Genomic DNA, 14503 nt, shown 5'->3' on the forward strand with positions numbered 1-14503 from the left:
TTTTGTAGCTTGCTCCATTCATCTCATACCTAGCTCTTTGTTTCATTTACTTCTCTTTGCCTTTAAAGAACCAAGATATACCTCTTTTTGACATAGAGGAATTCTTTCTTCAATGCTCTCTCTTGAAGTATCTGTCACACCACTCTGTGTTTTGGTATTCTGTTTCTAGTGAGGTGACTGAGTTTACTTTCACACAGGATTGATCCACATTATCAAGTAACTGAACTCAGCCGTCACTTCCTTTACCAATGAGCTGCTTTTGGTGAATTTGGTGGCCTTCTACTTACAAGGCATTCAGACTGGGATTGTGTAATCTACATGTAAAACATCAACCCTGACCAGCATGGCTCAAATTGAAAGGCCACTGATTCTATTCCTGGTCAGGGTGTATGCCTGGGTTGTAGGCCAGGTCCTCATTTGGGGGCCTGTGAGAAGCAACTGATAGATATTTCTTCCTCACTTTCTCCCTTCCTTTCCCTCTCTCTAAAAATAAATAAAAACTTAAAAAAAATCAGAGCTTTTATTCTGCAGCATGCCAACAAGTGTAAAGATTGTGTTTTTATGCGGTAGCATCAAAGGCTAATTGGATTTGTAGATACTCAGGATGCTGACTAAAAGAGTAATTGACTAAATGGGATGGTGAATAAAGGAAGGCTTTCTGACGGAGGGAAGTATAGAACTTTGTTACTGAACCTTGTTTTGAAAAATATGAAGTACATAGTTTAGCAAGAAGGCAGGACCTTCCAAGTACAGACAGTGAGGAGCACATGGACTTTGGGATTATTTGTCCACTTATCACCCCTTTTGAGAAGAAGAAAACTTGTTTTTGTCTGGAAGAGTTTCGAGTCCTTATATAGAGTTTATTCTCATTGCAGGATCCAGCAATCAGCCTGGTCTTTTAGCCAGTGTTTCCCAATCAAAAACCCAGCCCCCACCTAGCCAACCTCTACCACAGTCCCAGCCCAAGCAGCCACCAGCTCCGCCCACCTCACAGCAGACACCTTCCACTCAGGCCCAGGGTCTGCCCACTCAGGCCCAGGCAACACCGCAGCACCAGCAGCAACTCTTCCTCAAGCAGCAGCAGCAGCAGCAGCAGCAACAGCCGCCACCACCATCACAGCAGCCAGCAGGCACATTTTACCAGCAGCAGCAGCAGCAGGCCCAGGCTCAACAGGTAAGGTGGTCATAGTCTGACCTTTGCTTTGCATATCTGCGTCATCACTGTGAAGGGCTTGCTACCTAGAGGAATCTGCCTTGGGAAGACTAGAGAGCCGTTAATGATCACATCACTGATCACATTGCTGCTTCTCCGAAATGTAGATACTAGAAGACTCTGCATAGTGGAGTGATCACTGGATCACTCACCCCACTCACCTTTCTTTCCAGGCCATGGGGAGTTTTTCATCTGACTGAGGAACCTCATGAAGGGAGCTAATTTTTAAGGACTTTTTTTCATGATATAACTACAGCACAACACAAAATAACAAAAATTTCTAACCAAATATCTAGTAGTTTTAACCCTTTCTTGTGTCTTATAATGTAAGTTGGCTTGTTTGAATCAGGATCCAAACAAAGCCCACCAATTGTATTTAGCTGTTTTTTCCTTTCATTATCTTTTCATATTATTTTCACTTTTTTTACTTTGAACATATTTTTTATAATGATTAAAATATTTTTTAAAGTTCCCCTTTAAACCATAAGTACCCACTTCCTCTTTCTCCTACCGTTTTTTTTTTCTTTCTTTTTTTTTTTAAGCTGGGTCACTTGTCCTGTAGATTTTTCTACATTCTAGATTTGGCTAATGACACCCCTGTAATGACATTTAATATGTTTCTCCATCCCTTATGTAAACTACTAATTTCTTGAGGCTCACTCAATATTCCATTCAGTTTGATTGTTCTTTGTTTCCCTGGTTATATCACATCAGGGGCCTCTAATGTCTGGTTGTCCTCTCATCTAATACCATTATGATCAGTCAGTGGGTTTGTTGTTGTCCATTTGCTCCATCTATTTGATGTACCTCATCAACTTAGCTGTCATTGCTGATCATTTCCTAAGTCCATTAATTCATTAGGGATGGCAAAATGGCAATATTCTAGCATTTCCTTTATATTTAGGGGCTGGATTTACCTATGAAGAACTTTTTCATCAACTGTTGGATTACCCTGAGGTAATATTTGTGCAGAAAAGGCAGAGGAACAATGCACGATTCTTTTTCTTTGTTTACCAGGTTCAAAATGAGTTTGTTCCTAGTGTCATCCAAAGGCGAACAATGAGGTTTTGTTTTAGTTTCACTATGAACTCGTAGATCTTAATATAGTTGATGTTTCCATACATTATAATTTCAGAAATATTATTTGTTTTGTTGCTCAAATCATCCCAGCTTTGTCCAGTGAAAGTGCCTTCAAATTGGCTCCTGGGTCCTTGGTTGCAGCACCAGGAGTCTTTGTGGTTTCTTTGCTATTCAATGTAACAAGCTGTTCTAGGCTCGTTCTGCCCTTAACCTGGAATTGGCCATTTCTCTAAGGAGCTTCGTTTCCTTTTCATGGAAATGGTATTTAGAGACCAGAGTCTTGGTGCTAGGGATACTCACTTGCTGATGGGTAGGTTATTGTTTTTAGACCTTTTCATTGGACAGTAGTTAGCAAATATATTTTGTTTTGTTAATAGAATATATGCCATAAATTCAAATTTATATTCCAAATTCAGCTGTATAATTATAGGATTTTTTGTTTAACTCCTTGGACTTTATATTTTTCTAATCTAGAAATCTTGATTCCTAATAACATTAACTTAATTACTTAATTAAGCTATAGTTTTAAGATAACAGTACTTGAAACTGTAGGATGACCAAATCCTATTCAATACTTGGATACTAGTAGGGTTATCAAAAATAGTTAAAGAATGCTTTGCCCTTTTTGCTCTTAGAATGTTTAACACATTTTCTGGGGAGTTTGGCTATTAATCTGACCTACAGGTTTCTTTGTTTTACTTAGCTTTTGATTTTTAGTTATTACTTCTTAAATTTTGGTTTAATTTTGTTTGGTGAACATGTAAAATATTTATATAGTTTCAAAGTTAAATCTGGAAAATTCTTTCCTCTCCATCCCGTATCTAGAAGTAGTCCTCATTTTTATTTGCAATAGGGCGTGTTCCCTTCTGAAGATATATAGGATAGTTTATTCAGTCAGTCCCCTGTTGATAGACTTTTGGTTGATTCCAGCATTTTACAGTCCCAAATAGGCAGCTATTTACTGACATCTGCTTTTCTGCTAACCCTTTAACTTTGTTCCAGTGGGCAAACAGCATCCTCTCAGTTAGCTCTGTAACGAAGTAACACTGTTTAGGATGTTCAAAGGCAACATCTTGAGTTTTGTTCATCAGTAGGCCCTTGTTTGAGCTCTATTTGTGTGCCTAGCACATAGTCCTGAGTGAGGGGTAGAAAGACATGAAAGAAGTTTCCCTATTTTTCAGATGTTTACAAGAGAATATAACTTGACACAATTCATTACCAATATAAAATAAAATGTCATTAAGTATAGTAAACTGAATATTTTGAATGTTTAAAGATGGAGAGTTAATAAAGATAGAGTTATTGAGAAATAATTTTTCAAAAAGAGATAACTTTAATAGCTGGGTTAACATTTAGGTTATTTTTTTCAGTGTCATCATTACTTCATCCTGTTCTTCTAGGGAAGAATTTTAATCTTGGCTACTGCCAAAATCCCTTTATAAAAGGAATTACTTCTGTGATTGGGAGACCATTTATTAGCTTTTGTTACACTCCAGCATACAGAATCACAGATGTGTAGTGAGACGGGCACCCTTGGGCGAGGCGCAGAAATCCACCTGGAGGCCTGCCCATTACAAGAGGCAGCATAGTGCAGTGGATGGCGCCTGGCAGTGTAAGGTGTCACTGTGTTTGTTTTAATGCCCTCGGGTTCGTTCTCCTCATGAGTTTCAGGCCAAGCTAAAAGATTTCTGCCTTACTTTGTCTTTGGTCTCAGCACTGGTCTTAGTTGTTACTGAGACATTCAGAATATTATTCTGAGACAGGCTTTGATTTATTCACCTTCCCATTTCTTGCCCTTTCCTCCTGCTCAGTTTCAGGCAGTACACCCAACAACCCAGCAGCCAGCAGTTGCCCCGTTCCCTGTGGTGTCCCAAGGAAGCTCTCAACAGCAGCTGATACAGAACTTCTACCAGCAGCAGCAGCAGCAGCAGCAACAGCAGCAGCAACAGCAGCAACAGCCGATGGTCACAACCCTGCATCCGCAGCAGCTGCTGACTCAGCAGGCCGCCTTGCAGCAGAAGCCCACGGTGGCCGCAGTACAGCAGCCCCAGGCACAGGCAGCCTCAGCCCCACAGCCGACCCCTGCCCAGGAGCCTGTGGTAAGAAGCAGCTGGTGTTGTGGCCTCTGGACTAGGGCTAGGCTCAGGTTAAAATATTTGATCTTTTCTTGATATGTCCAAGAATGGGATGAGGTATTCTGTAGATGGTAGAGGTTTCTTAAAAAATGATTCTGGGCTACTGATGAAAATGAACATTTTTGTTTGTTGCTTTGAAATTAGGATGATAGAAAGAGCTGTTGATTGTCTCTTGTGTTGAGCAGTCAAGGACCTAGGGTAGGATCAAAATTAATCCCTTTCCTTTCTTCAGGGCACAGTTTGATCATTGTGACCTTTCTTCTTTGGAGATTCATGTGAGCCTCCACATTTACCCTGAGTCTTAACAGTGTTGCATTTACTCATTGTCTTGGGTGACATTACTGGCTACCTCAGTTAGGTATACCATGCAGCACCCTTCCAGAGGGTCTGCGTGCCTGGGACCATTTGCTATGGCCTAATCCCACTGGACACTAGAGTATCCAGGTATTATTTAAGCCATCTTGTCAGTTTAGAAATTGGGTGTATCCACTTTTAGAAAATGACTGAGTATAGCATCAGAATCCCTCCATTCTCTTCTAACTGACCTCAACTATTTCAGCGTCTTTGGGCATATTTTGCTTTGGCCTTAATTCTGTCTCACAGTTCTCTGAGTGATAGTGATAGACAAAAACATTTTCCGTGCTCACCCAATAGAGCATCACAGTACTGTCTTATTCCCAGTGAAGTCCAACTACTGGATGAACAAAGGTAAAGTAGGAAACTATCTGTTTGAGGATTGATTTCTAGTAGAGTTTTGTTGCCCATCATAAACCAGAAAACCTACATTCCTTCAAAAGAAAGCAGTGCTATAATTATAGATGGTCTTCTTTACATCTCAGCTAAGTGTGTGTTCAGTGTCTTTACAGCTTGGTTTCTGAAATAACTCAGTCTTCCAGCAGGCATGAGGTAGAGCTACTGTCTGTGCTTTTAACAAGAGATGAAGTTCCTCTTGTTAAGTGAAAAAGAGTCCTTAAGAAATTATGGTATGATGTAGCTAGTTGTGATCTTAATTATCTAGTCCAGTCCCCTCATTTTTTATCTGCCTTTGTTTATTTTATTTTTTAAACACTTTTTGAAAATTTTATTTGATTGATTATGCTATTACAGTTGTTCCATTTTCTGCCCTTTCTCCCCCTCTGCCCTGCATGCCCCCTCCAACCCACATCCCCTGCTTTCAGTCATGTTAGTGAGTCATTCGTATAAGCTAGGTCCCCTCATTTTATGGAACTGGAAACTGAGTCTCAGCCTGGAAGGTTATTACCTGATAGCAGCAGAGCTGGGACAAGAACAAAGAGTCATGATCTGTGTTCAGGATGACAGTAATAACCGGTGTCCATCCAGGGGGGTGACATGATCGACTGCCACTGACCACACTTCTTATGAAGTTCTCTCTGCTATCCCTAGACAAAAGTCCCCATTCTCTTGGGAATGAATTATGAACCTTCTCCATGTTTTTTGGATGAAAAATGCTGTGAGCACTTTGCTGAGTGGTAGTTGGTTAAGAGGATGGAGAGGGAACTGGAGCAGAACATGCTTTTGCCAGGGGCCAGAGAGCTTCCCGCCTCTGACCATCTTTTTCTCCAAAGACCCTTGACAGCACTTATCTGGAGAAGCAAGTGAGTGAATGTAAAGTATATACTACAGCCATCCTAAAGAAGTAATTTGCAAAGGAACACGGCTGTATGCCATAGATATTTATAGCCGTGTTATTAATATGTTATTAATAAGTGCTTAATATAAGCACTGAGTGTTTAGCAGTTTTTGACCAAAAAGAGCATGACCCCCATGCCCGCCATCCCTATTCACCCAATCGCACCAGAGCAAGTTTCTTTTTTGTTTCCCCGCATGAAAAAAATTCTCAAAGGGAAAAGGTTCGCCAACATGGAAGAGGTGAAACAAAAAAAGAAACACTAAAAGGCATCAATTTGGCAAGTTCAGAAGCTGTTTTGAGCAGCTGAAAAAAATGCCTCGATGTGTGTATTGTATCAAATGGAGAAAACTTTGAAGGTGACTGAAGTTTAAACATGTAAGAATAATAAAGACACAATTTTTTACAAATAAATTCCAGAGTTCTTTGGGAGTCCCCCTCTGTATGTGTAAGTACCAGATAAATACCATGTTGGTATCAGTTCCAAACGTACAGGTTAGGTTGTCAAGGCCTAGTTTTTTGTTTTTTGTTTTTTCTTTCTAGATTTTATTGAAAAACTCAGCCATTTGAGTTCTACTTTAGCTCTCATGTGGCATTTTTGGTTTATCTGTTATTTGTTTTCCCTTTTGCCTTTGTTTTAGAACATTTTCCATCTCTCTTCCTAGCAGATTCAAGCCTCAGTAAGACAACAGCCAACAGTTCAGACAACCCCACCTCCTGCCGTCCAAGGACAGAAACTTGGATCTCTCACTCCTCCATCGTCCCCCAAGACCCAGCGAGCTGGACACAGGCGGATTCTCAGTGATGTGACCCACAGTGCAGTCTTTGGGGTCCCTGCCAGCAAATCAACCCAGCTGCTCCAGGCAGCTGCAGCTGAGGCCAGTCTCAATAAGTCCAAGTATGTGATGCTTCTCCTTTATTCTTCCATCTTTGTGGGCAAAGTCTGCTGTGGGCTGTTGCTCTGTGGTTCTTTGCATATGTATGTAGATTTGTGTAGATATATTCAATTTGTGTTTGTGCTTTTGTATTTAATAAGAAACTGAATCTTCCTATAATGCATAAACCATACTATCTTAAGAAATAATTTCCTACTTGCCTCACTGTTTCCATTTTTTCATCTATTCCATGCTTCACAGAGTACTTTCTAAATTCTTGATCTGACCAAGTTCTCATGCTGAAAATCTTTCACAGGCGCCCCATAGCCTGTGGGATAATATCCATACTCATTGGCTAACAGACCAAAGCCTATTGGATAACATCAGTGGACTTGTCATTCTCCAGCTTCACGAGTGCTTTTTTCTTCCTATGTCATCTCCCCTAATTGCATTGTCCTCCTTGTCCACCAAGGGCATGCTTATTTATTCATCTAGATCCATGCCAGAGGTTACCTTTTCTTTGACCCTTCCTCTGGTGTCATTTATAATTCTGTTGTGCATGTATCATATTGCATTATCATTATTTACATGTATGTTATATGAGTATGTCTAGCTGACCCTCCAAGGCAAGGATTATGTCGCAATCAACCTTTGTAAATCTAGTGACTGGCTGTGTGCCTGAACCAAAGTAAATTGCAGTCAGTGATTGTGGAGTAAATGAAATTTCAGGCCCTCAGCTTTCTTGGAACTATGCACTCTAAAGTTAAAAACGTTTAACTAATTAGCTAAATTGAAAAGGGCATCAAGGGAGACTTAGAATAAAAGTAGGTGATGATACTTAGAAGGATGAGATAGTGGTAACTGTCTTTATTTTTCTGACTGTGGTGGTGACCACTGATGGTGGCTCTTAGTTCCGTGCGTGCTAGATCTGACAGATGGGAGGCAGCTTGAACAGGCATCTGTCCCAGCCCTCTGGATCTGTTATTGTGGGTTACAGTGGGCACTGTAAGATGCACAAGCCTAAGAATAGGCTGCTTTGGGATCTTGAATTGAAAGGACTTGCAGACAAGGCCAAACAATCTAAGCAAGAGATTAAAGTAGCAGGAGAGAGTGATCATGACGGAAATGGAGACATTTATTTTGCATAGTAGAAGGGGGTCTGTGGAAACTTTCCAGCTGCTTCAGAAAGCCCTTTTAGAAAACCACTGTGGAAAGTAATGGTTTGATTCAGAGGAGAATTTGTCTTGAAACAAAGATGAAATAGGTTGACCCTTTTCAACTTTTACATGTTTTTTTACTTCTCGGGGGTGGGAACCTACCTAGGTCTGCAACCACCACTCCCTCAGGCTCTCCTCGGGCCTCCCAGCAGAACGTTTATAATCCTTCAGAAGGTTCTACGTGGAATCCCTTTGACGATGACAATTTCTCCAAACTCACAGCCGAAGAACTGCTAAACAAGGACTTTGCCAAATTGGGGGAAGGTGAGTAATTGAAGTCTTTGTGAGCCTTGAACCTTAACTTCAGAGGGACATGCAGGTAAAAATATAGGATTTTTTATGGGACACATAAAAATACGGGTCCCTCATAGATTTGATTTTTCAAAAATGTATGTATGTATTTCTTTTATAGATTTTATTTATTTACTTTTAGACAGAGGGGAAGGGAGGGAGAGAAGCATCAATGTGTGGTTGCCTCTTGGGTGCCCCGTATTGGGCACCTGGCCCACAACCCAGGCATGTGCCCTGATTAGGAATTGAATTGGGGACACTTTGGTTTGGAGGCTGTCCATCCACTGAGCCACACCAGCCAGGGCTTGCTTTATTTGTTTATTTATTTATTTTAAAGATTTTTAAAATTATTTCTCTTTAGAGGGGAAGGGAAAGAGAGAGGGAGAGAATATCAATGTATGATTGCTTCTCGTGTGTCCCATGCTGGGAACTGGCCTGCAGCCCAGGTGTGTGCCCTGACTGGGAATCGAACTGCAATCTTCTGGTTCGCAGGTCCACGCTCAGTACACTGAGCCACACCAACCAGGGCAATTTATGTATTTTTTATTCAAGTATAGTTGGTATACAATCTTATAATAGCTATATTAGTTTCAGGTATACAATATAGTGATTTGACATTTTTATACCTTATAACATGATTTTGAAGCATGAGCATGGATCAGTTTGTATTTTTACCAGAGCACTGAACTCTTCATCCTCAGGAAATCCTGGTCTGTTGTGGGTGGGAGCAAGGAAAAGGGGAAACTTTTAGAAAAGATTGGGTAGCATAGATTAGAATGAGAGAGTCAAGCCTGGCCACTTCTTACAGGAGTGTGATGATTCCCTTGTCCTAAGTGGGTTTTTTGTCCCAGAAAGTTATACCTGCTTACCCATGAGAGTGTACCCTCACACAAAAACTGGATCTTTCACTATGTTCAGAGTTCTATTTAATATATTACTATTGAGGAGGTCAAATAAATAGAAGATGCCATTTCTACCTACAAACTCACAGTCTAATTTGGAAGACAGGAAACACACACACACTTTGGAAAACAACAACACAGACTCCAGGAAAATTCTACAAGATGATACAGTTCAAAAAAGAGTACCTCAGCTCTGGCTGGTGTGGCTCAGTGGATTGAGCGCTGGCCTGCGAACCAAGTCATCGGTTTGATTCCTGGTCAGGGCACATGCCTGGGTTGCAGGCCAAGAGGCAACCCATCAATGTTTCTCTAACACGATGATGTTTCTCTACCTCTCTTTCTTTCTCCCACACTCTGTAAAAATGAGTAAATAAAGTCTTTTTAAATAAAGAAATAAAAGGTATCTCCATGTTGACAAGAATACAGGTTAAAGGAATGATCAAAACTGAGAGAATTTGGGGCAAACATTTTAGCTTTAACTATTATTTTATACGTGTCTTTTAAAATTTTGTATTGCTTTCTTTATTTTTGTACTCAATTAAGTGACCTGCCCAAATTTTTTTTAATCCTCGTGTTTATTTTTAATAATTTCCTGCCTTTCTTGTTGTTCAGCTGTTGGCTCTCACATTAAGCGGCTGTCACTCAGCCTCTCCCTCACAGCCTCTCACGACTGCCATCACCACCACTCCCTCTCTCATTTGCTCTCCTAAACTGCTTCCAACATGGAAAACAGATGATCAGACTCATTATATAGCAATAAATAGACTGAGTGAGGGCTGGAGGTATTCCGCTGTGAGTAATGTGCTTCAGCTTTGGGGCTTTGCTTTAGCCACCTCTTTTGCTGTTATTTATTTATTTTTTAGCTTGGTAAAATACACATAACATAGAAATTGCCATCTTAACCATTTTTAAGTGTACAGTTCATTGTGGTTCAGCCAATCTTTAGAATTCTTTTCCTCTCACAAAACTGATGTGCTCTCTCTTTTGATTCTGAAAACCTCCTTCATTTCTCAGCTGTTTTCTCAGTTACTGCAGTGACTCCTCAAGGACTTCTGAATAACTGAGGTGTCATCATGATGTAGTGAGAAAGGAGCCAGGTCTAACAGTCAGTTCAGAAAGTGCCCTGGGAATTTGTCCTGGGATGCTGCTGGAATGAACTGAGTGGTGTTTTGTTCTTCCAGGCAAACATCCTGAGAAGCTTGGAGGCTCAGCTGAGAGTTTGATCCCAGGCTTTCAACCAACCCAAAGTGATGCTTTTGCCACATCCTCATTTTCTGCTGGAACCGGTTAGTATGGAAACACCTAAAACACAAACTCACTGTTTTCCACTTCACAGATAACTCCAGCATGCCATTGAGCTGCAAATCCTTGTGGTAACATACTTTCCTTTATTCAGAAGATTTCCAATTTAAAAAAAGCCTGGGATCACTGTCAGTTAAAGTAATAGGATGATCTGGCAGAAATATATAAAATTTGTTCTATCTAGTCCATGGACATGTTTTAAGCAAGTATTTCTAAATTTGAGGAACATCACATTGTTAATCTCTTATAATTGCTTAGGTTCTTTGAAATGACTTCAGAAACTCTAACCGTTAGATGTTCTGTCCTATATTGAGGCTGCTAAGCTGTGGGGGTTTTTTTGTGTGTGCGTGCTTACAGGGAACGGAGGTATCTTAACTAAGTACCTCTTTTTAAACATTAATTTGATGTTAGTGTTTTACTGTTGTAAATTCCTCAGCAATTGGTATGAGGTTTTGGATATATTTTTAGGAAACAGAATTTGATATACTTCTAAAATTGATCTTTTAAATTATATTGATTAATTTCTGCTTTTAACTTTATATATTCTTCTTGCTTTCTTTAGGTATGTTACTAGTTTTTCTAACAGCATAAATTTATTTCTGGTTAGAACTTTGGCTGTCATTCCATAACATTTGATATGTAATATTCTCTTATTTTCATTTTATGGATTTTTTCTTTTAAGATTTTATTTATTTTTAGAAAAAGGGGAAGGGAAGGAGAAAGAGAGTTAGAGAAACATCAGTGTGTGGTTCCCTCTCATGTAGCTCCCACTGGGCACCTGGCCTGCAACCTAGGCATGTAACCTGACTAGGAATCAAACCAGTGACCCTTTGGTTCGCAGCCTGCGCTCAATCCACTGAGCTACACCAGCCAGGGAGTTTATGGATGTTTTTAAATTGCAGTTTCTATTTCTTCTTTACCCAAGACCTATTTTGCATAAACTTTAACTGCATTGTGATAATACAGTGAATGCAGCTTTTGCTTTGAGGTATTATGGAGGGACTTTCTGTCATCTAGTTTGTTACTCATTTTGCAAACATTCTATGGGAATTTGTGGCTTTCTATGTTAATAAATACTAATCTACAACATGATTCTTAATAGAAGAATAGTAACATTGGAATTAATATTTCCTCTGATGAATATTTAGGTTATCACTAATTTTTTACCATATAAACATTATTGAAGCTAAATTTTTGTTTATATCCTTTATAATTTCTTTAACATAATTTCTAGGACATTATTTGATAAATAAAAAGATATTATATTTTAAGGCTTTTGGTACAGATTTCTAAATTGCCCTTCAATAATCCTATGCAAATTTTATTTCAATCAATAATGAACGATAAGCCCTGGCTGGGTGGCTCAGTTGGTTGAGCATCATCCCACCAAAAGGTCATGGGTTCGATCCTGGTCAGGGTACATACCTAGGTTATGGGTTCAGTCCCCAGTTGGGGTGCTTACAGGAGGCAACCAATCAATGTTTCTCACATGGATGTTTCTCCCCTTCTCCCTTTCTCTCTCTCTAAAATCAATAAATATATTCTCCAGTAAGAATTTCTTTTTTAAATATTAAATGTTGGTAGTCTTTCTTCCTTTTCTCACCCAGCTCAGCTCAGAGATTATAGACAAAGGACATTACTGGCCATTTATATTTCTTTTGGGATTTGTATTGTTCATGTCCCTCACATTTTTAAATGTTTCGTGTTCATTTTGTTCTTGTTAATTAGTAGGAGCTCATCTATCATATACTGTAAACATTTTCCCCAGTTTGTCATTTGTCCTACAAGAGTATTATCTCATTTGACCCTCTCAGCAGTGCTGAGGTTGGTGGATCACCCTCGCAGCAGCTGCAGTTGTGAGCAAGCGCCGACTTGTCTCTTTCCAGGATCACACAGCTAGTGAGTGGCGGGGCTGGGGCGCCACCCCTGCAGCAGAACTCCCTCCCTTAGGTTTTCTGCCAATTAATGAAGCAAACTTAGTAATATTTTCCTAGAAAATTATCTGTAGATTTATAACTTTTTAATAAAATGGAATTATAATATTTTCTTTATATATCTATTTTATTTGTATGTATTTGTATTTCTCTTTCTTAATAACTCTACATAGAGACTTGGCTGTTTTAATATCTTTCAAAGACAACTGCCACTGTTTTTCTGTCTCCTAACTCTTTAACTTTTGCTTTTGTCTTCTTGATTATAGTTCCCTATTTTTCTTAGGTTTGCTTTGTCAATATCAGGAGGGACACATAGTAAAATTTTTTAAATTCTTTTAAAAAATAATGAAAGTATTTAGAATTTTTTCCCAATGTAACAGTGATTTTTCAACCAGCATGAGAGTGGAGAGGGAGGTTAATTAAACCCCTAGGAATAAATGTTTCACATATATTCCAATATTCTCTTTTCTCCATCTCCCTTTATTTGCCCACCCCACCCAAATCTTTGAGGAGTACACTGCTTCTTGGAATTGCTTTCAGCAGGTGTGTGTTTCCCTTGTAAGAAAAAAAAAGAAGATTAGCTCTGGCTGGTGTGGCTCAGTGGACTGAGCACTGGCCTTCGAACCAAAGGGTCGCTGGTTAGATTCCCAGTCAGGGCACATGCTGGGGTTGTAGGCTGGGTCCCCAATAGGGGGCGTGTGAAAGGCAACCACAGACTGATGCTTCTCTCCCTCTCTTTCTCATTCCTTTTCCCTCTCTCTAAGTATAAATAAGTAAAGTCTTTTAAAAAAATGAAAATTATATCCCATATGTCTTTATATTATGTTCTCTTTGTTATTATTACTATTTTGGAATAAGCATCGAAGTTATTTGGAGGTATGCTTTTAAAAATTAAACAGTTACCATGGCTGGTATAGCTCAGCGAATTGGGCACGGATTGTGAACCAAAGGGTCACTGGTTCAATTCCCAGTCAGGGCACATGCCTGGGTTGCGTGCCAGGTCCCCAGTGGAGGCCACATGAGAGACAACCACATATTGATGTTTCTCTCCTTCTCTTTCTCTCTCCCTCCCCTGTCTCTAAAAATAAGTAAAGAAAATGTAAAAAAAGCAAAAAATTTTCTAAAATAAAATTAAATAGTTAAAATTTTCTATGTTATTTTTAATTTTTAGTTATATTGTCTGGCCTATATCATTTTTAAATTTATTGATATTTTGGTCTGGTTTAAAGTGCTTAAAGTTTGATATGCCAAATAGTTGACTAAATGTATCAGATGTATAAAGAAAACACTGACTATTGTCCTTGAGGTAGAACATCAGAATAATGACATACTGGGTAGGATAAAGCTTCCCCAGAAAGGGGATTGTACAAATAGCTCTGGAAGAGTCTCCTTTGTTGTTGAATCCCAGCATTTAGTGTACAGTGTTTGGCTAAGGACAGGTTTTTTGAATAAATGAAAGGGGTTGCTTTTTGCCAAAGGATAGAAGCATAGATTCACCATTTTTTAAAAAGATTTTATTTGTTTATTTTTAGAGAGAGCTGTAGGAAGGGAGAAGGAGAAAGAGGGAAACATCAATGTGTGAGATAGAGAACATTGGTCGGTTGCCTCTCCCGCGTGCCCCAACCAGGGACCAGGCCTGCAACCCAGGCACAGGCCCTAACTTGGAGTTCAATCAGTGATCTTTGCAGAGCAATGCTTACCCTCCTGAGCCTCTCAGGTCAGGGGCTAGAATCACCATTGTTAAAGACAGGTCCCTAATCATTTTCCATCTACTCCCAGTTTTCATGCCTAACTCTTGGCACACATGGTTATGTTTTGTTGTTTATTTATCTATATAAACTTTGTTCTTGTTGTTTTAGTTGTTTTTTGGTTTGGCTTTTGCCTCTTCTTCCCCTTGTGCTTACTT

At 39.5% G+C, this 14503-nt stretch overlaps 1 protein-coding gene across 15 annotated transcripts in view; it reads left to right on the forward strand.

Moving 5' to 3' along the window:
• AAK1 (AP2 associated kinase 1) overlaps nt 1–14503 on the forward strand; it is a 167086-nt gene that overhangs the window by 118318 nt on the left and 34265 nt on the right. For 10 of the 15 annotated variants that reach the window (XM_037048188.1, XM_037048175.1, XM_037048181.1 and 7 more), the window contains exons 12-16: nt 876–1174; nt 4105–4392; nt 6742–6974; nt 8257–8432; nt 10543–10647. In XM_037048188.1, the coding sequence (XP_036904083.1) occupies nt 876–1174; nt 4105–4392; nt 6742–6974; nt 8257–8432; nt 10543–10647 (1101 nt within the window). The remainder of the gene's footprint in view (nt 1–875; nt 1175–4104; nt 4393–6741; nt 6975–8256; nt 8433–10542; nt 10648–14503) is intronic. The other 5 variants (XM_037048190.1, XM_037048178.1, XM_037048177.1 and 2 more) reach the window with 3 other exon arrangements.

The sequence above is a fragment of the Sturnira hondurensis genome, unplaced genomic scaffold (assembly GCF_014824575.4).
Source record: "Sturnira hondurensis isolate 20B ecotype Veracruz unplaced genomic scaffold, ASM1482457v3 Scaffold0006413, whole genome shotgun sequence".
Taxonomy (NCBI): domain Eukaryota; kingdom Metazoa; phylum Chordata; class Mammalia; order Chiroptera; family Phyllostomidae; genus Sturnira; species Sturnira hondurensis.